Source organism: Pipistrellus hanaki (genome assembly GCF_964339955.1).
Source record: "Pipistrellus hanaki genome assembly, chromosome: 9".
Lineage (NCBI taxonomy): Eukaryota > Metazoa > Chordata > Mammalia > Chiroptera > Vespertilionidae > Pipistrellus > Pipistrellus hanaki.
This window is the reverse complement of record NC_140511.1, coordinates 69,103,849-69,127,559: the sequence shown is the minus strand read 5'-3', so window position 1 is coordinate 69,127,559 and position 23,711 is coordinate 69,103,849. Positions and strand designations below refer to the sequence as shown.

The following is a 23,711-nucleotide window of genomic DNA, read 5'->3' as shown; positions in this document are numbered from 1 at the left end:
AAAATAGCATTTTTTGAGCAATCAGCCCCAACCTCTCGTGTTGTTCAGTGAGTACATATTAGAAAAGCAGACATTTCAGTTTGTTGTTCATTTGTATACCCTTTTCTACTTCCAAAAAGGATTAGAGATAACTTGCACAGAACGCACAACATAAGATTCAGCCATTAATTCAAAATGAAATAAATAGTAATTTATTTTAAGAAAGATATTCTGTTTAGAAACTCGAGTAATTTTCCCCCTACCTTCCTAGTTAGCTAAGCACAGAGGGGAAGTTGTAGGGTTGTGTAACCTTCAGGGTATAGTAATGGAAATGTACTAACTTCTCAGGAGAAAGAATCTCTACTCAGCCATTGTGGTGTGTCTTCACATAAGAAACTTGAGCAACATAGCAAATAATATATTGATAACCATTTTAGGGGAAAAATTGCTGTTTTGTTTCAGTTAGCTATTTCTTATATCAGCCATTAGTGAAAACGGGAACCTTCATGTGGAATGAGGATAATTTCCTATTAAACAAATCATTGTTCACTTAAGGCAATTAGACTATGATCTGGACATCCAGCTATGGTATTTCACATACTATTTGAATAAAGCCTGAAGAACCCCACATTAAATAACATAATAAACTATCTTTGCCATGTGTGCCTTATATCTATTGGGGTTTTGGAAAAAATACATACATAAAATAGGCATCCTCCTGCTCACTAGGGACATAAATTGTGACTGCCTGCCATCTTGCTGCCACCGTTGTTCTCAGCCAGGCTCTTGACAAATGCTACATGATAAAGATAATATTTTATTATGAATTTTGAAGATGCCGAATAGTATTTTTATGAAAGTGGGCTAGACAAGTGCCTCTAACCAAAGCCAAAATTTTTCTCAAAAAGCAAAGTTGGAGCCACTCAACCACTTGAGTCAATATATGTAATTTTTAATAACATGCTGGCACTTGAATTCCAGGTACAGTAGTCGAAGAAAGCAATGGTTCTGAGCAGATAGAGAATGCGGATGAAACCAAAATGTCGGAAGAGATCTTGGCTTTGGTGGATGAATTTCAACAGGCCTGGCCTCTGGATGGCTTTGGGGGAGCACTAGAGATGAAAGGGCGGCGTCTGGACCTCCAGGGCATACGGGTGCTAAAGAAAGGGCCCCAGGATGGAGTGGCCAAAAGCTCTTGCTATGGAGACTGCAGAAGTGAAGATGACGAAGCAACAGAATGGGTAAGAGTTGCCAACTCAATTCTTACCAAGTTGTAGCATAATCTTTGGGGGAGGGGAGCTCCTAGTTTTCAAAGTATGATGTTTCTCTTGGATATATGGCACTACTTTGCTCCATACTCCAGTCAGCCTTCACGTTGGAATTATGGTGCAGGAAGTATGTCATGTGACTTACGTATTGCCAGCTCTTCTTGGAAGGAGAGGAAATGGTGGGAGTGAGGCCACACTCAAACCCTTTATATATGGAACTATCCAGTTCAGACATCTTAATTTTCAGTTTCTTCTGTACATTCTTCAAGGATAGGTTACTATATTTATTCACTAAACATTTTTTATTTAGACCTTAAAGAAATAAACTGAAGGAGAAGACTTAACCTTACTTAGCACAGGACTGGTTTTTCTTAAAGCCGGTATCCACAGATTTGATCATTGGTCTCACTTGTCCCTAACCTGTTTCCATTTCCCAGATCACATTCCAGGTCAAACGTGTGAAGAAACCCAAAGGGGACCATAAAAAGCCTCCTGGGAAAAAGACAGAACCCAATCAAGCAGAAAATGCACATCGCTCCCAAGCAAACCTGGAGATCACTGGCCCGAAGGTGGCATCTCCTGGGCCACAAGGTAAATTTGAATGTTTTATGTGCCAATTTCTTCCTTCAGATTTTACTGTCTCGGTTCTCACAAAGGATATGTTTATGACTTAAAGTAGACGAGAAGATAACTGGGCTAAGTGAGCAAGAAGCCAGTCATTGATATAAAAAGTTTATTTTGACAGTTTACTTCACTTTTTTACCATTGGCTATTTGGTGTTTATTGTTATTATCTTGAGCTTAAATATCCTATTGATTCTTAACTTGAAAGTCTAGGTTAATATATAAAAATGCAGGTTTAAGACTGACTCCCTGGGTTCAAACACCAGCTTTGCCATTTAGTTCCTTATGCCTCATTTTCCTTATCCATAAAATGGGAATGATAATTGTGTCTGTCTTATAGGTTGGTTGTGAGGATTATAAGTTCATACATGTAAAGTGCTTGAAATGAACCAGGCACGTAAGGCTCAGTACATATTTATTACTCAGTAACATTTTTGTGTGTCATGTATCTCTTTGAGTATAAGATAAATGCTTTAGCACTACTCTCCAGGAAAAATGCCAACGGTGGAGGATGTATGGCCCACAGGCCATATACGACTTGCAAAATCATTTGGTCTAGCTCTGCCAAGGCATTAGGAGTGAGTTATTAAATGTTTGGCTAAATATAGCAGGCTAATTTTTAAGTTGCTAATTTTGTTATAAACATCCAAATGGCCCTTGGCAGAAAAAATATCCCCACCCCTGTCTAAAGCATGGAAGAGACAAGAGAAGACTATATCCCAATTTTCAAATAAATATGGATTCCTTCCATTCCAAGTTATAAGCTTCGTGATGAATTCTGACAAAGGTCTAAGCAAATTATATTTTTAATATATTTTTTATTGATTTCAGAGAAGAAGGGAGGAGATACAGAAACATCAATGATGAAAGAGAATCATTGATTGACTACCTCCTGCACGGGCCCTACTGGGGATTAAGCCCGCAATCCGGGCATGTGCCCCAACTGGGAATTGAACCAATGACCTCTTGGTTCCTGGGGTCCATGGCTCAACCACTGAGCCACACCCGCCAGGCCTAAGCAAATTATGAAACAGGTGATTTGTGAGTCCATAGGGAGAAGAAGGCTTTGTTCAGAGGGATCTTTATTCCCGTGGCTGTAAATGACAAGTTTTTAATTAGCTCTCTATATGGTAGAAATTCTGAAAACTAGAAGAATGACAAGCACCTTTAAAATGCCAGTCTGGATGAAGTAATCACCCAGGCATGAGACACTGGATTCTGTTCCTTTGCAACTGTGTCATTAACGACATGCTTCTTTCCCAGAAAAAAAGCGTGACTACCAGAGTCTGGGGTGGCCCAGCCCAGACGAGTGCGTCAAACTCCGCTGGGTAGAGCTGACTGCCATCGTGAGTACCTGGCTTGCAGTTTCTTCAAAAAACATTGAGTGAGTATCTTAAACCTCTCCCTTTTCCCTGGCATTCATGTACCGGTGACCGCCCTGGGCCTCAGCGACATCCTGATGCCCTCCTTTGTCAGCAGCTGTGAGCAGAGGTGGTGCATTAGCCAGGCAGGAAGAGTTGGTGGTTCAGAGGATGACCATTGCTGACCACAGCCCACAGGTGGGCGCAGCCAGTGCACTGAACAGTCATTGTGCCTTTGCCCACACTTTTGTAACTTACCCAGATTTACTTCGGATTGAAGATTGGGTCCCTCTCTTTTAGAAGCATGAAACCTATAGTCTCACTGACATCATGCACTTGAAAAAGGAGTTGGGGCAAATCTGGAAAACACTTCCAAAACATGTGGCTGCCTCTGTGAGAACTTCTTTTTCCTTCTCAGGCACTTGTTCAAGTGTTGGAGTTCCCCAAGATTTACCACTCAGCCTTTATAATCACCCTATTCAGACTGATCAACTCCCAGAACTTCTAGCAGTTTGTTTTCTATTTTTTATTCCTACTAAGTGCCTCTAGCAGTGCTTAGGCCAAAAGTTTGGGAGTCATCCTTAACAATCTTCCACCTTACCTCTTAGATCCAGTCAGTTACCACTTCTTATCATTTCTACCTGATGAGTTTTTTGCAAAACCATCTGCTTTTCTCCACCTCCATTGCTGCCTCCTTAAATCAGATCACCATCATCTCCGCTTACATTCATTCGGTGTCTCCTGCTGGTCCTCTTGCTTTATTTCCTCTTGGCTCTATTCAATCCACTCTCCCCACAGTACTCAGAATTCTTCTGCAATTATAAGTCAGTTCTTCAAACGCTCTCTTCGTACTGCTCTTTCCAGTGGTCCGCACTGTCAGTCTGCTCCTGTGCGTCTCCATCCCCAACTCTGTCCTCTCTCCCATCAGGGCCCTCATATAGCGTGTCTTCCTTTGCTCTGTCCTTACCACCTTCTCCCTGCCAGGTTAATGTATACTCATCCTTCCAGTCTCACTTAAATCTTACTTCCTCGGGGAACGAACTCTTCACTATCTCCCTCCTCCATCATGTAGAGGAAATAGGTATCCTCCTGTGGTGTGGCACTGACATTGTACCATGTTTTTGTCTTTATAACTTAGCGCATCTGCAACAGTTAAATCACTCACAAGACTATAAGCACCATAACGGGGGGACTGGGTATGTTTTGTTAATTCTGATAGCCCTGGAATTAAATAGCTATAAATAAAATTTACTATCTAAACTTCTCTGGGGACCAGTATGTTTGTGTCAAAAGGGAAAATAAAAGAGGAACAACTTGTGGCTCTTTACCATTTTCTTTACCCTGGAAAAAGACATCCTAGAAGAAAACCCATCTGGCTTAAAACCTCCCCAGTGAGAGAAGGTGGCCAGCAGGAGTGAGCAAATCCGGCTCCATGCAGGATAGGAAGGAGCCGCTAAGGGGGCCGGGAACTCCTTGAGCACAGGACTCAGATCCCAGCACTGCTCCTCTGATCTGGGATGGATCCTGAGTCATTCATCCAACAGGCAGTTACTGCCAGGCATGGAGTCCTCACCCTGGTGTCATGAGAGAACAGACTAAATAACTTCGGTGGTCTCTTCCAATCTGAGAGTCTGCGGTTCCAGGCAATCTTGATAACATATTGAAGTCATGACCAGCTGATTAGTAGCACACTTTCTCCCACCCAGTCAAATGTTTCGTGGCTAATGTGGCCATCTCCATTTTCAGCATCACGGAACACATAGATTTTGCCACTCCGATCCAGCAGCCAGCAATGGAGCCGCTTTGCAACGGCAATCTCCCCACCAGCATGCACACCCTGGACCACTTGCACGGGGTTTCCAACCGAGCCAGCCTGCACTACACAGGCGAGAGCCAGCTCACGGAGGTGAGTGCTCCGTTTCACTCAGCTTGTCTGTGGTTCTTATCCCCCAGTCTTGGCTCAACTAAGAGCAGAAAGCACTATTGCCAGACGATGTTTTTTATTGTTTTTAAATAATTTTTATTGATTTCAGAGAGGAAGGGAGAGGGAGAGGGAACTAGAAACACCAATGATGAGAATTATTATGGGCTATCTCCTGCACCCCCCCCCCCCCCCCACTGGGGATGGAGCTGTAACCCGGGCATCTGCCCTTGACTGGAATCAAACCCAGGACCCTTCAGTCCACAGGCCAAAGCTCTGTCCACTGAGCCAAACCAGCTAAGGCAGGCCATGTTTTTTTGCCTTTTTTTCATTGGCTGTCATTTTGGTGGCTTTAGGCTAAGCCTGATTATTTCAGGCCCCAGGACTAAGCTTATGCTTTCTTTCTATGACCAGGCAGTTTTCATTCTAACTCACTGCTCGGGGTAGGTAGCATTCTGCTTGCTGTCAGACAGAGGCTCCCACGAGAAATATTGGGGCAGTTGATTCTCCTGTTGGCATTCTAAAAAAGGAAAGAAAGGAGGGCAGACCCAGAATATACCAAGAAGAAATGGGAAAACATACCACAAATGTCCAACAATAGAGAATTTGTTACATAAATGCTGGTATAGATGTGTGATAGTAAAAAGTGGAATCATTAAGAAAGATGTATAGGAATATATTTAGTCACACGAAGAAATTTATTACGTGAAAATGGTGACAGTATGCAGTGGGATCCCATATTCTGTGAGAGAAATATGTGTATACACAGAAAAATCGGAAAGATATATGTGAAGATATTAACAGTGGTTATGTTTGGGTGACAGGATTACAAACGGCTTCTATTTTCTTTATTCTGTTTTCTAACATTGCTAGAACGAATGTGCTTTACGTGTCTATAATTTTTGTTAACTCGGAGAGGACTGAAGGGATGAGATATAATGGCCTTGAACGCATCTCCATAAAATGCCTTACCAACAGGACCACAGATTGTGCCCTAGGGAAAGAGCTTGCGTTTGTGGGAGAGTGCCCTACTCAGCGGCAGAAGCGTTGTCTAGATGCTGCCTCGCTTTCACTCCTCTCATCTCCCATCTTCCTCCCTGTGCCAGGTATTACAAAATCTCGGCAAAGACCAGTATCCACAGCAGTCCCTTGAGCAAATTGGCACTCGAATTGCCAAAGTTTTGGAAAAGGTAAGTCACCCTGTAGAGAAGCTGGGAATTATTGCCACCCTCTGACGTCTCCAGAGTATTTGTCACTCGGTGCTGGTAACCTTTTCTGGTAGTTACTTGGGACTTAGTAACTGAAGGGACGACGTGAAGTAGCCCCACACAGAACGTTTCAGTCATTTTCCCATTGCTGTTCTCACCACTTGGTTAGTATTTTTCTGCTGCTTCACTTACCTTCTGTGAAGAAAACTACCTCGTTGGTTTTCTCCAGTATGGGGGTGAGAGCTGGTGGTCCGGGGAACTTGTTTCAATCTCGGCATGAAACAAGCCAGGCATTCTAGGTGAAGAATAGTAGTTGTGGGTGGGAAACACACCTTTAAGTACCCATTGCTCTTGAAATTGTGCAATAAAATATTTGGAAAACTGCATTTTCATACAGCCTACAGAAAATAGAATGAGTCTCCCACACTGCTCCTTTGCCGCCTCTGTGTGAGATGTGTGTAGAGCAGCGATTGTCAACTGCTGTGCTGCTAGAATTTATGAAACGTGCAACAGCTGAGTGTTTAGTCAGGGCACTAACCACTTTTCCCTTAGGTTGTTTAAAAAAAAAACAAAAAACAAAAAAAACCAACACTCAACACAACAATAGCCATCTGCTGTAAATGAATCAAAAGTATACCTATTTTTGGTCTGATCAGCAAAAAGTATATTTTTGTTATGCTGCAGAATCTTAGTAATTAGTTTGTGTGTGCTATGAGATGAAAAAGGTTGAAAATCGCTGATGTAGAGAACACAGCTTTTTACATTAAAATTAATTACTTTATGGTCCCATATCTTTCTACTTTATTACTATATATATTGAAGAATACAGTGATTAAAAGGATCTACTTCCAGCCTGACTTGGCTATACAATAGGAATAGTATAATCGCACCAATTTAAGAGAGGAAGCTGAGAGCATGTAGCAATCACTGTTCCGTGTCATTCTGAAATCCATCTGGACATATGTCATCATTCCCCCTACTTCCAGAGTAGGGACTGTTTCTGGCAGTTGATAAAGTTTCATTTTCTAACCCTGCAAGTCCCAGCTTCAAAGCATTTTCTCAAAATTCTGTTTGAAAACTACACAGTTCCTTGCTCAGCTCTGCTCTCCGTTACTTGCATGTGACACATGGTTTTCAAAGATCCGTTTGTCACCCTCAGTACTCTTCCTGCAAGTCCTCCCCGCCAGGCCTGCACTGCGTTAGGTACTTTTTCTGAATTGAGAGATGCAGCTTCGCAGTGTTTTGCCAATAAACAGCAGTGCCTCCTTCCAGCCTCCAGCAGCCAGTTCCCCGAGCTCGGCCAGCTCCTGCAAGAGTCTCACGGCCTCGCCTTCAGCAGATGTCTACAGCCATTCTCAAACAGATGCCACACGTTTTAACTTTGTCATGGCCACACTCCATTCTTGATCCCAAATACGAGTTCAGTTAGCTGCTTCTGCCTAAAAATCCACCCAAAATTTACTGGCTAAAGCAGAACCGTTATTTGCTCAGTTATTCTGCAGTCTGAGTGGAGCTCAGCTGGGCATTTCTTCTGGACTCCCTTGGCATCATTCATGCGACTGCAGACACGTGGAACCTCCTGTGGGGCTGCCACCGAAGCAGGCTTTCCCCACATGCATGGTGCCTCAGCCAGAGCGACCGGAATAGCCAGGCTCAGCTGGGAATGCGCTCCCTCCATGTAGTCTCTCAGCGCCCTGGCTGCACCTGTTTACACGAGACCTCAGGGCTCTACGAGGACGAAAGCAGGAGCATCCAGCCTCCCAGCCCATGCAGGGCCCTGGAGCGGCACCACTGCCCAAGCAAGTGCCAGGGCCTCTCAGATCCATGGCAGGGAAGTGTCCTCCGCCTGCTCGCAGTGACAGAGCATGTGAGGCCCGCCCTCACTGTACCACAGTTCCACTCACAGGAGCCACGAGGCTGGCAGCTTCACACCAGAAGTGATGGCAACCCGAAGCCAGTCAACACCGCTAAAGGTGGGAGAAGAAAACAAGCCTAGAATTCTCTACCAGCACAGACATCCTCCAAGTATGAAGGTGCAATAAAGATGTGTTCAAACAAATAGGAATTCAGACTTCAACACCGGTAGGCCTGCCCTGAAATAAGAATTAAAGCGAGTTCTTCGAACAAGCAAGGGGGAATAAAGAGCTTCGGAGAGGAAAATATAAATGACAGAACTACACAAAATAAGGCCGGCAGTACCCTGAGGAGCTTCAGTTTTATACATACTAAAATTCACGGGAACAGTAACATGATGGGAGGGGAGTGAATGGAATTTAAAGTCCTAAGATTTAATTAGTATCAGCCAAGTAGTAAAAGTAATCCTTTGCATTGGACTGTCCTAAGTTAGAATGCATGTTTCAAGCGGCAGTCTACTATTAAAAAATGGTTTTAAAATGTAATTTAATTGAAGGATAATGGAACAATGTAAAACATTTAATCCAAAGAAAAGGCTTGAAAATGGAACACAAATACAGAGTCAAGTATACTGGTAGTTAAATACAAAAAGATTATATAATTTAAGCATTTAGTATGGAATAGATTTTTTTAAAAAAATCTAACTGCACGCTGCTTATAAGAGAAACACTTTAAGATGTTAGGGTACAGAGTGTTGAGAGTACAAAGATGGAAAATAATATACCATGCAAACAATAAAAAAAGAAAGCTGGGATAGCTACACTCTTGTTAGAAAAAAATAAGCCTTGAAGCAAGAAGCATGACTAGAATTGTAGGGCTACAGTAAAAGAGCAGCAATGGGAAATATTAGTGATGATATAGAGCAAGCATGGCAAACCCTCGGCCCGGGGGCCACATGCGGCCCACGACGAATATTTTTGCGGCCCAGCCAATATAACGGTATGTAAGAAACATTTTAATAAACATTTCGTAACTTAATTTTTACAATATCCTGTTATACACAATTGTTAAGAACGAACTACAACTAATGACTGATTATCATAATCATGTTGCAATCGTTTGCCTGATGCTCCTTACGCGCAGGCGCACCATTGCTCTCCACTAACATTAGCAGCGAATATTTTAGTAGCCGATTGCCACGTCATTAGTCTTGTACTGACTTGTTTGGAGTGCGCAACAGGAAATATTTTGCTTTCAGAGAACAAGAAAAATAGATTTTCATTATGCTTATTTGTGCAGTTATTCAGTGTCTGGTAAGTTAATGGTCAAGAAAAAATATTAATTTTTATTAAAATGTTCTATTTTTATGTTAACGATTACTCATTTATTTCAGCCCTTTGTATTCAGCAGGTATATAAAAATAAATCCACGTTTCTGTAAAAATTGAAGCTTTTGTCTTTTTGTGGCCTTTTTTAAAGCTTGTTTATTTGGCCCAGGTTAGCCTTTGAGCTTGACATGCTTGATATAGAGCAACATTTAGGATGGTGTGTGCCTCTGGAGTAGAGGCTAGAGGCTGGAATGGTGTAAGAATATGTCGGTAGGCGCAAGTTTATTCTTTGATAGGATGGCAGTTTCTAGGATATTCATTATTTTGTGCTTCAAAGCATAAGTGCACGTTTTATACAGTTACATATTTATTATATATAATTATGTAAATGTTATTTTGTATGTGTCAAGTATTAGCATTGACGAAAGATGATTGTATTTGTAATATATTTTTAAAGTATATTTTTATTGATTTCAGAGAGGAAGGGAGAGGGAGAGAGAAATAGAAACATCATTGATGAGAGAGAATCGTTGATGGACTGACTCCTGCACGTCCCCTACAGGGGATTGAGCCTGCAACCTGAACCTGTGCCCTGACCAGGCATTGAACCATGACCTCTTGGTTCACAGGTCAATGCTCAACCTCTGAGCCATGCCTGCTGAGCCAATTGTATTTCTTTAAAAAAGAATCCTTTAGGGAAGCCAGTCAATGTATGAAGTCACTAAGAAGGAGGAATAAAATAGGCTGGCTTCAGATTTCTCTGCAGCAGCCATCCACGCCAAGAGGCAATGGAGCAATGCCAACATGATATTCAAGGAAAGAAAGAATGAGCCACGATTTTATATCCAGCCAGCTGGCCCTCAAGTGTGAAGGCTGCAGACAGAAAGTTTTGAACATATACGATTGTGCTAGTGTCCTAGGGCTGCCATAATAAACTACCAGTGACTGGGTGGCTTAAACAACAATTTTTTACCTCATATTTCTGGAGGCTGCAAGACCAAGATCCAGGTGCCAGGAGGGTTGGTTTCCTCTGAGTCCTCTCTCCTTGGCTTGCAAATGGCAGTCCTCTTGCCGCCTCTTCACATGCTCATGCCTTTTTACACTGACCTTGGGATGTCTCTTCCTCTTCCGTAACTCCTTCACAGACACAGTCAGCCTGGAGGAGAGCCCCATACAAATGGCCTCTTTACTATAACCACATCTTCAAAGTTCTTGTCTCCAAATACAAGTTACATTCTGAGGTACTAGCACTAGAGGTTGAGACCTCAAATATGAATTTTGGAAGGACACATATCAGTCCATAACAGTCTCAAGAGAATATTATTCCTGTGCATTCTTCTGGAGGAAACTACTAGAAGATGAACTCAGCCAACCAGAGACGATTGGGGGAACCAGATAAAAGTTTATGTCAGTGATCAATTAATATATTTAATTGCAGAACTAATATAGAAACAAAAAGTAGGCAATAGGGTGACAGGACAAAATAGAAGGGCGATGCGCCCTGACAATGAACAACGATAAAATTACCAAAATATTAGACTGGGAGAACGAAACAAGCTAGGAAGCATGGTTAGCTTTCTGATTGCCTCATCTGTAATTGCTGGGAGGTAGAGACCATCCATCAAAAAGGGCAAGTTAAATAGATAGGAAAATCCAAAATTAGACCTAAATTAAGTACTAGAATTTTGTCTTTGGTAAAGGCAGAATTTCAGTGGGGGGAGAGATGAATTATCCATTAAATTTTATTAGGACAATTTAGTAGCCATCTGGAGAAAATAAGCTGGAGCCATATTATTTATGCCAAGTTAAATTTCAAATGGATCAAAATTTTATGAAAAATAAAACTATAAAAGTTCTGCAAAGACGTATTGATAACCTTGAAATAAGCAAGACCTTTCTAACTACCACTGAAAATCCAGATGTCATTAGAGGTAAATAAACTGAACTGTGTAGAAACGAAAACCGACGTCACGTAAGCACCACAAGTTCAGGTGGGCTGCGAAAACTGAGGGAGTGCTTCTGTAATTCATGTCACCGGCCATGGACCAATCTTCCGAATACATGAAGAGCTCTCTCAAATAGATAAGATGAAAGCCTCGCAGAAAAATTAACAAAATATAAGAATAGATACATAAAAATACAAAAGAATGTCAAACATGAAATGATCAGCTCAATCATAAGAAATACAGATTCAAACCGCATTTTTCACCCCATCAAAGGTATAAGAGTTTAATAACACACTTGGCGGTGAGGCTATAAGGAAGCAGGACACCCACATATTTCTGGTGGGAGACTAATTTGTACGATCCTATGGAGGACAGACACTGATTTCTATCAAAATGACAAGTGTGAATCCCCTTGACACCTGGAAACGTATCCTCCACGTGCACCTGCACAAGTGCAGAATTGCCCCTAGACTGGTTATCTGTGCAGCATTATTTGTAACTAACAATGGGAGAGAGGAATATCCACTAATAAGGATCTATTTTAATAAATAAAAGTGCCTCCATACAATGAAATACTATGCAGTTGATAACAAGGAGGAGGTTTCCTGTACTCTGATGGAGAAAGATCTCCAAGTCGTATTGTTTAGTGAAAAAAATCTAAGTGTAGGTATATAAGGAATAAGTTATATTAAAAAAGAGCAGGGTATAAGTCTGTATTCATAGCTGCAGGTATAACAGAAAATTCTAGAAGGTTACATAAGAAACTAAAAATAGTGTTTATTGATACACTGTAGAGACAAGGATGGAAGGAAGGCTTTTGACTGTATATAACTTTGTATAATTTCCAGTTTTTGAAACGTGAATGAGTTACCTGTTCCAAAAATTAAGTCATTGTAGATGAAGAACATGGACCTGAAATACAGCTCTGCTGTTCAGTAGTTGAGTAGATTTGGAAAAGATACTCGACCTCTCTATGAGTCATAGTTTCTCATCTATAAAAAGGCTGAAATAGTAGAATCAAGCTCATAAGATTGTTCCTAGGATTAATGAGAGGATGGAGATAAGGTGCGTAGCGGGGTGCCAGCACTTAGTAAACACTCAGTTAAGTGGTTATTAACTCATGTTACTGTCCTTAATCTTGGTGGTAAATGAACACGGTGTTTAAGAGACATTGGCTTTACTGTCCATTCCTCCGTAGAACCAGACGTCCTGGGTCCTTTCCAGCATGGCAGCCCTCTACTGGAGAGTGAAAGGCCAAGGGAAGAAGGCCATCGACTGCCTGCGCCAGGCCCTCCACTACGCTCCACACCAGATGAAGGTGCGTGGACCTCCCAGGTCTGACTCTCTGCCCCTGGGTCCTTTCCATCACCCAGTGGAGTATGCTTAGGTCTCAGCTGGCTCAGCCACGATGATGGCAGAGGCTGGGAGAGGGCAGAAGAGCCTGTGGCCGCCCTGATGCCAGGCTGCAGGCTCGTGAGTAAACCCATCCTCATGCCTTCTCCACCTCAGCAAGTTGGGGCATAGCGGAAGCACTTCAAGGTCACTGTCAAAGATGGCATCATTGAATACCCCTTCCACCGTATCAGAGCCACCCAGCATATGGCAGGTCCACTGGCCTGGCCGGGCCACCACCTTAGAGGTCGTCCTGGAATTAGCTACCTCCTGGGCCTGGGGCCTGCTGTACTTGTGTTACTTACTATACTCCTGAAGTAAGCTTGCTTCCAGACGCTGAAACAAGAAAATTTCAATTTCTTCATGCACATCAGCCAATTCCTGTTCCTCGTTCAACTTCACCACACACACACACACACACACACACACACACACACACACAAAAAGAGCTAACCCCCTATAACCTCAGTCTTTTCAAAAAGCCCATTATTGCTGTGATGACTGAGAATGCCCAGTGTTTTTAACAGCACATTGTATCTACACGTACTGAGGTCTGCATTAACCTCCAGATCTCATTCTCCCTAAAGACACGCTGATGTCTGTGTTCACAGGGCAGCACAGGAAAAGGGGAGGGCCCCTGGCTCTTTCCCCAGGCATTGCCGAGTTCTAAATGCAGCTCTGCCTCTCACGAGCTTTGTGATCTAGGCATGTTATTAAGCCTCTGTGACCTCATTTATCGTTACACACTCTTATGGGTGTCCACTTAGGTCTAAAATGGCTCCTTCCCCCACCCCCAACCCATTTCTTCTGAATCTCCTATAGAGCCCAGTACAATGTGATATAGATAGTTGCTCAGGTAACACATTTAAAGGGAATAAATATTTGTGATGATGATAATGTTGCCGTTGTTCAACCCATCACTCGTGCTCTTTACTGCCAGGCAATAGGGAAAGGGATCAGAGGGCTTCTACTGCAAAGGGCCAGATAGTAAGAAATGTTAGTGTGGCGGGCTAGACAGCTTCTGCTGCACCTGCTCAGTTCTGTACAGTAACATAAAACAGCCACAGAAGTAAGTAAAGGGATGGGGTGCTTGTGTTCCAATAAAATGTACTAAAACTGGCAGCAGCTGGATATGGCCCGTGGGCCAGAGTTTGCCAGCCCCTGCTTCAGAGGTGTGGTGGTCTTTGCAGGAAATAATTTTGCTCTGTGACAACATGACCCATGGTGTGGCCTGTGACAGGTGTCAGCCCATTAACTGTTTAATGCTGGTTTGAAGTGAGGTGAGGAGATTGCACCAGAATGTAAGACAACAGCTCCACTCGGCAGAGCATTTCTTCAGCTTTGTTTTGCGTGTGTGTGTGTGTGTATGTTTTGTTGATTTTAGAGAGAGTGGAAGATAGAGAGAGAAACATCGATTTGTTGTTCCACCCATTTGTGCATTCATTGGTTGCTTCTTGTATGTACCATGACCAGGGATCAAACCTGCAACCTTGGAGTATCCGGACAAGGCCCTAACCAACTGAGCTACTCAGTCAGGGCTCTTTTGTGGTGTTTGTTTGTTTGTTTGTTTGTTTGTTTTTTGAGGCAGGACTTTCTCAGTGAGAGAAGTGATGCATTGGTTTGTAGTCTGGTGCCAGCTCCTTCCCTGTCACAGACCAGTAGCCACCAGCAGACTAGCTCAACGAGTTACCAGGAAAGCCGGCTGCATTGTTTATGACCACAAACACCAAGAACGAAAGCTCACTGTTCTTCCCTTCTCTCCCTTCTCCTTCTTCCCCCAGGACGTCCCCCTGATCAGCCTGGCCAACATCCTGCACAACGCCAAGCTCTGGAACGACGCTGTCATCGTGGCCACCATGGCAGTAGAGATCGCGCCACACTTCGCTGTGAACCACTTCACCCTGGGCAACGTCTACGTGGCGATGGTGAGGCTGGCGTGTGGGCAGGCGCACCTGCTCTGCCACTGCCTCTCGGGGCTCTGTTTTGCTTTCAGATCTCATGTGACTATGTCTGTCCTCCAGTTTCCTGGAAGGTTTGTGTCCAAAATTGGTAGCTAGCTCCACCAAAGGTATATTTTATAGATAAGGGGTTTGTGAGTTTTTTAAAATAGTAAATGGAATTCATCTAAATAGTCTCAAGTAACAATGACAACAGAGTCCGATTCACCTAAGTTTTCTGGAGACACCACCTGTTCCGGAAAACCTCGCTCACACTCCACATGGTCGCTGGGCCTCAGACCTAGCACTGTGCCCATGGTGCCCTGTGCATTCTTCTCTTACTGTCTTTTCACTGTGCTTTAGAATTTCTGTTTCAGTATTTGTCTCCCCAGACTAGGCGCTCCTTAGGAAAAACACTGCTCTTCATCTCCCTGTTCCCAGCACTTAGTGTTTGGCACACAGTAGATGCTCACCAAGTGTTCGGTAGATCATGAAGTGCCTCTAGTTTCATGGGATACCATTGACAGAGAAAAAAAGCAAACCCCCCCCATCCTGGTCAGAAACAAGGACCGATTTGAGAACATGAACTTCTGGCGGGTCCCAGAAGCTACGGAGCCGAATTTAACATGAGAATCATGTCGTCCACTTCCCTCTAAAACCTGGTGTCCCACCATGGGGCTGTTTCAGGGCGCATCCAGGAAAGGGTCACAGAAGGAGCAGCTGCAGGCTGCTTCAGGGGTCATCCTCGACTTCAAGGGCAGGAAGTGCAGTTTGGCCAGGGGGGTATTGGTCAATGTGCGATTGCCCTCTGCTGCTTGAAACTGAAGAATCTACTTTCATCCCCAGCAAGTGTGACATTTTCTGCCCTGAAGAGGCATTCTTCCTTTTATCTGCCTAGAAGGAGTCATTTAACCAGCTGGTATGGGCTGGTTTTTGGGAGGATTAGTCTACATAAAAGATAAACACCTTTGGTGGCAGTGATCATTTCTAAACCAGGCCCATGTTTTTAGATGTTAGGGAGAATAAAAACTGTTTCTAAGTCTTAATTGAGGTATGTATCTGACGTTACTTCCATCTTTCCCGCTGCAGTAGAGTATTCAGGCAGATGTGTAATGAGCATTTGTCGGGCATGTTTCTAGAGGTTTCCGTGGGGATTGAATAGAGGAACTTGATAAAGCACCTAGCACAGTGCCTGGCACACACAGGTACTCAGGATGCTAGCTCCTACTCTTACCGCCCCAGCTACCGCCCTTAGCAGTCCTGTGTGAAGTGACCCCTGGTTCACTTTGTGATGTTGCAGGTGGGGGTGGAGGCAGTTGTTTCCTCTCAAACCTGGTTTCTCAGCACTTAGGTCCATTGAGAAAGTGCGGCAGCTTGTCACTAGCACAGAGGTGTATTTTGAGGGGTTCCCAGTATATATTTTGTCTGGCGCCAGTACCTCTCACATTTGTCCCTTTTCCCCTTGCAGGAGGAGTTTGAAAAGGCGCTGGTGTGGTACGAGTCAACTCTGAAGCTGCAGCCTGAGTTTGTCCCGGCCAAGAACCGAATCCAGACCATCCAGTGTCACTTAATGCTGAAGAAGGGACGACGTTCCCCGTAGGGCAACTCTCCTTTCTCTCCCTCCCTCCTCCCTCCCTCTCTCTCTCTCTCTCTCTCTCCCTCTCTCTCTCTCTCCCATGCTCCTAAAAAAAGAATAAGAAAAGAAACCAATCATTGTCTATCTACTTTTAATGACGTGTGAAAATAACCGAGTAAGACTTATAACAGGACTTTTATGTATGTGGGAATGGTTTGGTTTTGTTTTTAAGCTCCTTCCCCCAGCCAACCTCAGAAACAGATTTCCGAAAGGAAAATGCAGCTGAAAGACGGTGTGTAAATACTGAGCCAAGGCGTTTCTGGAGCCGTGCTGTCTCCAAAGCCTCGAGGCCTTCAGGGCTCTCCGCAGTGGTCCAGCCAGCCTTCCCCTCTGGGCGGGGGACGAACCACACGCTCTCCGCTTCCCGTCCCAGCCTCACAGCCTCGGCTGCAGAAGCCCAGCCAGCTCCACTGGGTGAGAAGCGGCGCCCTTCGCTCTCCGCCAGATCTCCCTGCTGCCCAGTCTCACCCATTCCGTTCCGTGCTGCTATGTGACAAACTCAGAGGTAGCCTGCAGGGGAGGCAGGGGGGGAAATTATTTTTAAAACAAATTATTCACAACAGCGAAAACCCTTAGAATCACCTGACCATTGTATGTTATTTATGTTGGGGAGGGAGGGGGGCTGAGGAGGGGAAACCAGTGGTGTACAACATCTTTATCATGTGTACGTTGATTACAAATCACAAGGGAACCAATAAGTGGAAATCTTATATCCCAGGTCTATATATATAGAATATGTATATTTGAAGCCCTCTACAGACTGGGTCTGTGTTTTACTAATTCTCTGTTCGCTGTGTAACCCATCTTGGAATAAGGTGTGAGTGGCAGCTCCTTCTCCCCAAGGCCTTCAAACTTAGCTCCTCAGGGGAGAGCTGAGCCAGGGTCCAGTGTTTCCGTACAATGCTGTCACCTCTGGTCCCAGGGGAATCAGAAACTCCAGACATTTGGGAATCTTCAAGGGCACATACTGAGAACAAAAATAAAAGTCGTCTATGATCAAAGCAGGTGTGTCGTGTGGTTTTTCTTCAGAGCGGGCTACCTGGGACAGCTGGGAAGCCCGCCTGTCACTGCATCTGAGCTGGAGTCCTAGGCCACCTTTCTCTTTCCACAGCCCGGGGAGGGGAGAAACATCTTCACTAGCCTTTATGGTCCATGAACGTATTAGCATGAACCTTTGGCCAGGAAGGATGTGCGATGAGCAGGTGTTCAGAGTTGGGTGTGTGTGGACCTTCCCAGGAAGGGAGGAGTAATGTAAGCCAGTCACATCCCCTCCGGGGAGAGCTGGTCCTCAAGTTTATCAAGTAAGCTTCAGGGAGACTCTTGGTGAGAGTTTCACAGAATGAAATTGAGCAGCCCATTGGGACAGGACTCCACGGGAGACGGAACTTGTGCAGACGTCCCAAGCACATGATCAGACATCAATCCCCTCAGACACTGGAGCACAGACCATGTGAGCACCTAGAAGAGATGCGCAGTCAGACATGCCTGTGAGCTCTCTGTCCTTCATGCAACTAGAGTCCAATCAATCCCACACAGTTTTGTCCACTGTATTCTGAGAATAAGCTCATTGGTTGCAGAACAAAGTGAGACTTGAATCACTACCAAGATATTTATGAATTAATGTGTGTGTATTCCTTTCTACCCCACTTATTCACAGTTTGGTGCTCAGGATCCTGAAACGCTCAACAGTTGTTTTGGGTTTGTTTGTTTTTTTAATTTGCATACAATGAAATTCAGTCTTCGGTGTGCAGTTCTGTGAATTTTGACAAATGCATAGTCACGTAGCCACAACAACATCACCTAAAAGACCCTCACGTTGAGTCTTTGTAGTCGAACACATCTTTAACACTTGGCAACCGCCAATATGTTCTCTCTGTTTCTTCCTTTAACGTATTGTCACAGAATGGAATTCTGTAGTATGTAGCCTCTTAAGTCTGACTTCATCCATTTAGCATGAGGCACTTAAGATTCATCCGTGTTGCGTGAACCAGTTCATTGCTCTCTATTGCTGAATAGTGTTCCATTGTTTATTCACCTGTTGGGAGACACTGGGATGTTTCCACCTTTGGGAGATTATGAATAAAGCTGCAATCAGCATTCATTACAGGTTTTCATTTCTCTTGTGTAAACAATTCAGTGTTTGTTTTCTTGTTGTTGATGTACCGAGTTCCTCCTATGTTCCAAGAGTACTCTAAAAGTTCTCATGGGATAAAACTCATATAAGCCTCACGCCAACCCAAAAGTACAGGTACTGTTGTTACTTCAATTTTAAGAATGAGTGAGATTACATGACTTGCTCAAGACCTTTGCTGGGAAGTGATCGAGTCAGACTAACTCTGGGGCCAGTATGCCCAAACATCATGCTCTCTACATCCCAGTATCTTATTTAATCCTCAAAACTACAAAATGAGGTAGACAATACTATTCCAATTTTATAGATGAGAGGACCAAGCTCACAGGTGAAGTAATGGTTCATAATTACACAGTATATGCTGGAGATTTGCCTCAATTAGTACACCAAACTAGATCCCTTCACTGCTCTGCTATACTTTCCTGTATAACTTAATTCTAGTGACTATACTTCATCCTTAAATGTTCCTTATTTGCTTTCCAGGGCGTTGATCTTGTCTCTCTCATATGTGTTTCATATGTCCTATGTCTGTGTCTCCTAGCACTAAGTGCACTATATTATGTTAAAAATTTATACTTAATAAATGCTGAAAAATTTATAAACAATGCAATTAATATGTTCCTCTTCTTCCTGCTATTGGAGTTCTGAGGGCTTTCCACCCACATCTTATAATTGTTTAGAAAACCTATCTCAGAGAAATGAAATATCTTGCTTCTCTAGGATGGAACTTGCAAACACACACATTTCTGCCTCAGGCTCCCTGTTCTCAAGGGCTCTGCATCATTGGTTAAGAAGATGGTGGGGGTGGGGGCAGCTTTGTGCAAATAATTTCCCTTTCCTGGGCCTCCAGCAATTCCTATGCCTGCCATTGTCTTCCAACCAGTGGTTGAATCAACAGCTGAGAAGACTGGCTTCTAACTTCAGCTTTATGTGGTGATTCTAATGGTCAGACTTCTAGTGATCAGATGTGCCTTCCCTAGATCTAGTCCCATGTTTTCCCTTTCCATGAAAATGCAACCAGGCAAGTCCAGCTCTACCTACAAGCATTCCATTCAGCACTTGCTGATGTCCAACACTGTGAATGAGACACTAGACATCGTTTCTGCCCTCAAAGAGTCACATCTAGTTGAAGAGAAGAAACAGACTTAAAAGACAGAGTCCACTCCAGCAGAAACCTGAATGTTGAAGACTCAGAAACAGTTCTCTGACGGATCTATTATACGAGTCCCCTGGGATTGCATAGGCTTTTCTAGGTGCACACGCCTTGGTTTGGACACTCCAAGCAGAGTCCTCCATGGCTCAGCCCTGCCTGCCTTTCCATGCTTTTCTTTTGCCGCTCATTTTTCATTCAGCAAACATAGATTGGACAGAATACAAATTTGAAAAGATATTTGCACCCATGTAGCACTATTTATAATACCCAAGATATAAAAGCAACCTAAATGTCCATCAGTAGGTGACGGTACATAAAATATGTGGTACATCTATACAACGGAATATTACTTAGCCATAAAAAAGAATGGAATCTTACTATTTGGGAGGGACAATAGAGGAATGGACAATGAATGGACCTAGAGGATACCCTGTTTCCCCAAAAATAAGACAGTGTCTTATATTAATTTTTTCTCCCAAAGTTGCGCTAGGTCTTATTTTGAGGGATGTCTTATCTTTCCATGCGTTAGGTCTTATTTTCGGAGGATGTCTTATTTTCGGGGAAACACGGTATTATGCTAAGTGAAATAAGTCAAACAGACTAAGACAAATTAAGATTTCACTTATTTGTGGAATCTAAAATAAATAAATGAATAAACATTCATAGATTCAGAGAGCAGCTGATGGTTGGGTGTCTGGGTGGAAAAGTGAAACATCACTCATCATTGATGTTTCTATCCCTCCCTCTCCTTTCTCTGAAATCAATTTAAAAAACATTTTTTAAGAGAAATAAAAGGTGAAGAGATTAGGAAGTACAAATTGGCAGTTACCAAATATCACAGGGATATAAAGTACAGCATAGGGAACATAGTCAATATTGTAATATGTTGCCAGGTGGGCACTAGATTTATCAGGGGCATCATTAGTTATATAAATGTCTAACTATATTCTGTACACCTGAATTAATATAATATTGAATGTCAGCTGTAATTGAAAACAATACAAATTAAAATAATAAAAAACATGGATTGAATGCTATTCTGTGCCTGGGATTGTGTTGCCACTGCAGATAAATCTGTACATTGGGGGGCAGAAGAGGAGGTGTGTGTGTGGGAGGGGAAGAGGTGAGAGATGAATCTGGGGCCAGATCATGAGCAACATCATAAGCAGAGCTAAGGAACTTGGGCTCTATCCTGAGGAAAATGGAGAACCACTCTCCAGCTTGTACTTTAAGCTACGAATTAGTGTTCCCTCCACACATCAAACTTCCCCATTTCTGTGCCTGGGATCATGCTATGCCCACTGCCTGAATGCCAGCTCCTCCCACTCTTCTCCTATACTCACTCCTTTAATTCCACTCGTCTTGTGAGGGGCTGTCCAAATATCACAGGACGCCATGCTCCTACAGCATCAGTGTTAACCCAGTTCGTGACAGTCATCACATTGAATGGAAATGAGCTACATATCTTTTCTATGATTGGATGCTTAGCTCCATGTCTAATGTCTATATCTCCTGCTGTAATAACATATGGGCCTGGAACAAAACAATCCTATATAATAAAAGGGGTAATATGCAAATTAACCAAATGGTGGAATGACTGATTGCTATGATGCACTCTGAGAACCAAGGGTCAGTCACTCAATTCAGGAGCTGCCCCCTGCTGGTCAGTGTGCTTTCACAGGGGGAGTGCCACTCAGCACAATCTGGGCTCATGGCTAATGAGCAGAGTGGTGATGGAGGGAGCCTCTCATGAGGAGCAGGCCTAAACCATCAGTAGGACATCCCCCGAGGGCTCCAAGACTGTGAGAGCGCTCAGGCCAGGCTGAGGGGACCCCCCGCCCCAAGTGCATGAATGTTGTGCACTGGGCCTCTAGTTATTTGGTAAAAAGAATAGTTACTGAACTACTGAACAAATGATGAATAGCAACACCAGGAAGAAGAGACTAGAAGCAGATAGCTATTGAAAGGGAGAGAGAAACCCTAGCTGCTTTGGCTCAATGGATAGAGCCTTAGCCTAGGACTGAAGGGTCCTGGGTTTGATTCCATTTAAGGGCACATGCCTGGGTTGAGGGCCCCATTCCCAGTAGGGGGTGTGTAGGAGGCAGCCAATCAATGACTCTCATCAACAATGTTTCTATCTCTCTCTTCCTCTCCCTCTCTAAAATCAATAAAAATATTTTTATGAAAGGAAGGAAGGAAGGAAGGAAGGGGAAGGGAAATAAGGGAGGGAGGGAGAAGGAGAAGGGAGGGAGAAATGGAGGGAGAAATGGAGGGAGGGAGGGAGAGAGAAGACTCGGTTAGGGAAAACTCCAGAGGACATGTGGAGAAGCTGTTCTCTCTTTATCTCAACCCAGACTCTGAGCCACCCACACCTCCTGATCCCTTAAAGCGCTTTGACTAGCAGCAGGCATACCCTACACAACCAAGTAATGTTAGCTCTTCTCTCTCTCTCTCTCTCTCTCTCTCTCTCTCTCTCTCTCTATATATATATATATATATATATATATATATATATATATATATATATTATTGATTTTTTTTTTTTTTTTTACAGAGAGGAAGGGAGAGGGAGAGAGAGCTAGAAACATCAACCAGCTGCCTCCTGCATACCCCCTACTGGGGATGTGCCCGCAACCAAGGTACATGCCCTTGACCGGAATCGAACCTGGGACCTTTCAGTCCACAGGCCGACGCTCTATCTACTGAGCCAAACTGGTTTAAGCGTTGTTAGCTCTTCTTATTAGCAGAAGTCTGCAATCCTGCCACACATCTCCTACTTCCATAAATAAATTACCTTTTGCACTATCCGATTTGACTCAGTGGAAAGAGCATTGGCCTGTCTACTAAAGGGTCCCAGGTTCTATTCTGGTCAAGGGCATGTGCTCAGGTTGTGGGCTTGATCCCCAGTAGGGGGCATGCAGGAGGCAGCCAACCAGTGATTCTCTCTCATCAGTGATGTTTCTATCTACCTCTCTCTCTCTTCCTCTCTGAAAGCAATAAAAATATGTTTTTAAAAAATAATAAATAAATTACCTTTTCCTTTCAGTTAAGTGTTTTGTTCCATTTCTGGACTCTGATTCAAAAGATTGACTGCTCTTGAGACAGTGGATCCTAGCCTAAGGTAAGGAGCCTGCCCATAAAAGCATGTAGTAGAAATCCCTGGGGAAATGTGTATCTTTCTGTTTTTCACTTTGGTGGATTTCTTCTGTTCTACCATATCTCCCAATTCCCTATTAGAAAATAAAGCCTAGACCCTGGTTAAGAGTAAGGCCCAGCCAGACCCTTACCACATGCTGGCTTCCTAAAATGGCAGGGAGGAGCCAGGGCTTCTCCACTGCGGCCTCTCCAAGAATTTGAGAACCTGTTTCAGAGTCAGTCTCATCAGCCAATCTCTTTACAGCCAATGCCTTGGGCAAGGCTCCAGAGGATCAGGGAGCCTGGAGATAGGGAATCAGCCAACTTCTGCCCATTGCTCTCCAAATCCTGCAGGTGGCAGCTGGACACAAGGCTGAGCATCGAAGCACCAAACTGGGCAACTAAGGGGCGGAACCTATGGCTCTCCTGGCTTAGGAGCTCCCAGCGGCTGGCTGCAGAGGATGGAGAGGCGAAAGGGAGGTGGGTGGAACCCCCAGACCTGTGCTATCCAGCACAGTAGCCGCTGAAGGGCTGCGTATTGACATTTACATTTGAATTCATTAAAATGGAATCCAATTAGAAATTCAGCTCTTCGATTATACCAGCCACATCCCAGGGGCTACGGTAGGATGGCACAGGCATGCAACATTTCCATCCTCGGGCCCATGGGAGAGTGCTGCCCTGGCTAATGACCTTCATCCACAGCCCCGGCGCGCCACCACCCAGACCTCAGAGGGAGTCTGACATGGAGCTCACCCCTAGAGAACGCCCTCAGAAGGCCCCAAAGCGTGGGTCCCTTTGAAGCAGACCTCTCCTCATCTCCTCCTTCTCAGAAATTAT

General features: G+C 43.8%; 1 protein-coding gene across 1 annotated transcript in view; it reads left to right on the top strand.

Moving 5' to 3' along the window:
• The window catches only part of TTC17 (tetratricopeptide repeat domain 17), a 73,596-nt gene extending 54,408 nt beyond the window's left edge, over positions 1-19,188 (top strand). The window contains exons 18-25 of the mRNA XM_084894000.1: positions 961-1,220; positions 1,685-1,838; positions 3,134-3,254; positions 4,978-5,137; positions 6,259-6,342; positions 12,686-12,805; positions 14,661-14,804; positions 16,285-19,188. Coding sequence (XP_084750126.1) covers positions 961-1,220; positions 1,685-1,838; positions 3,134-3,254; positions 4,978-5,137; positions 6,259-6,342; positions 12,686-12,805; positions 14,661-14,804; positions 16,285-16,416 — 1,175 coding nt within the window. The 3' untranslated portion in view covers positions 16,417-19,188. The remainder of the gene's footprint in view (positions 1-960; positions 1,221-1,684; positions 1,839-3,133; positions 3,255-4,977; positions 5,138-6,258; positions 6,343-12,685; positions 12,806-14,660; positions 14,805-16,284) is intronic.
• Positions 19,189-23,711: the final 4,523 nt, after the last annotated feature.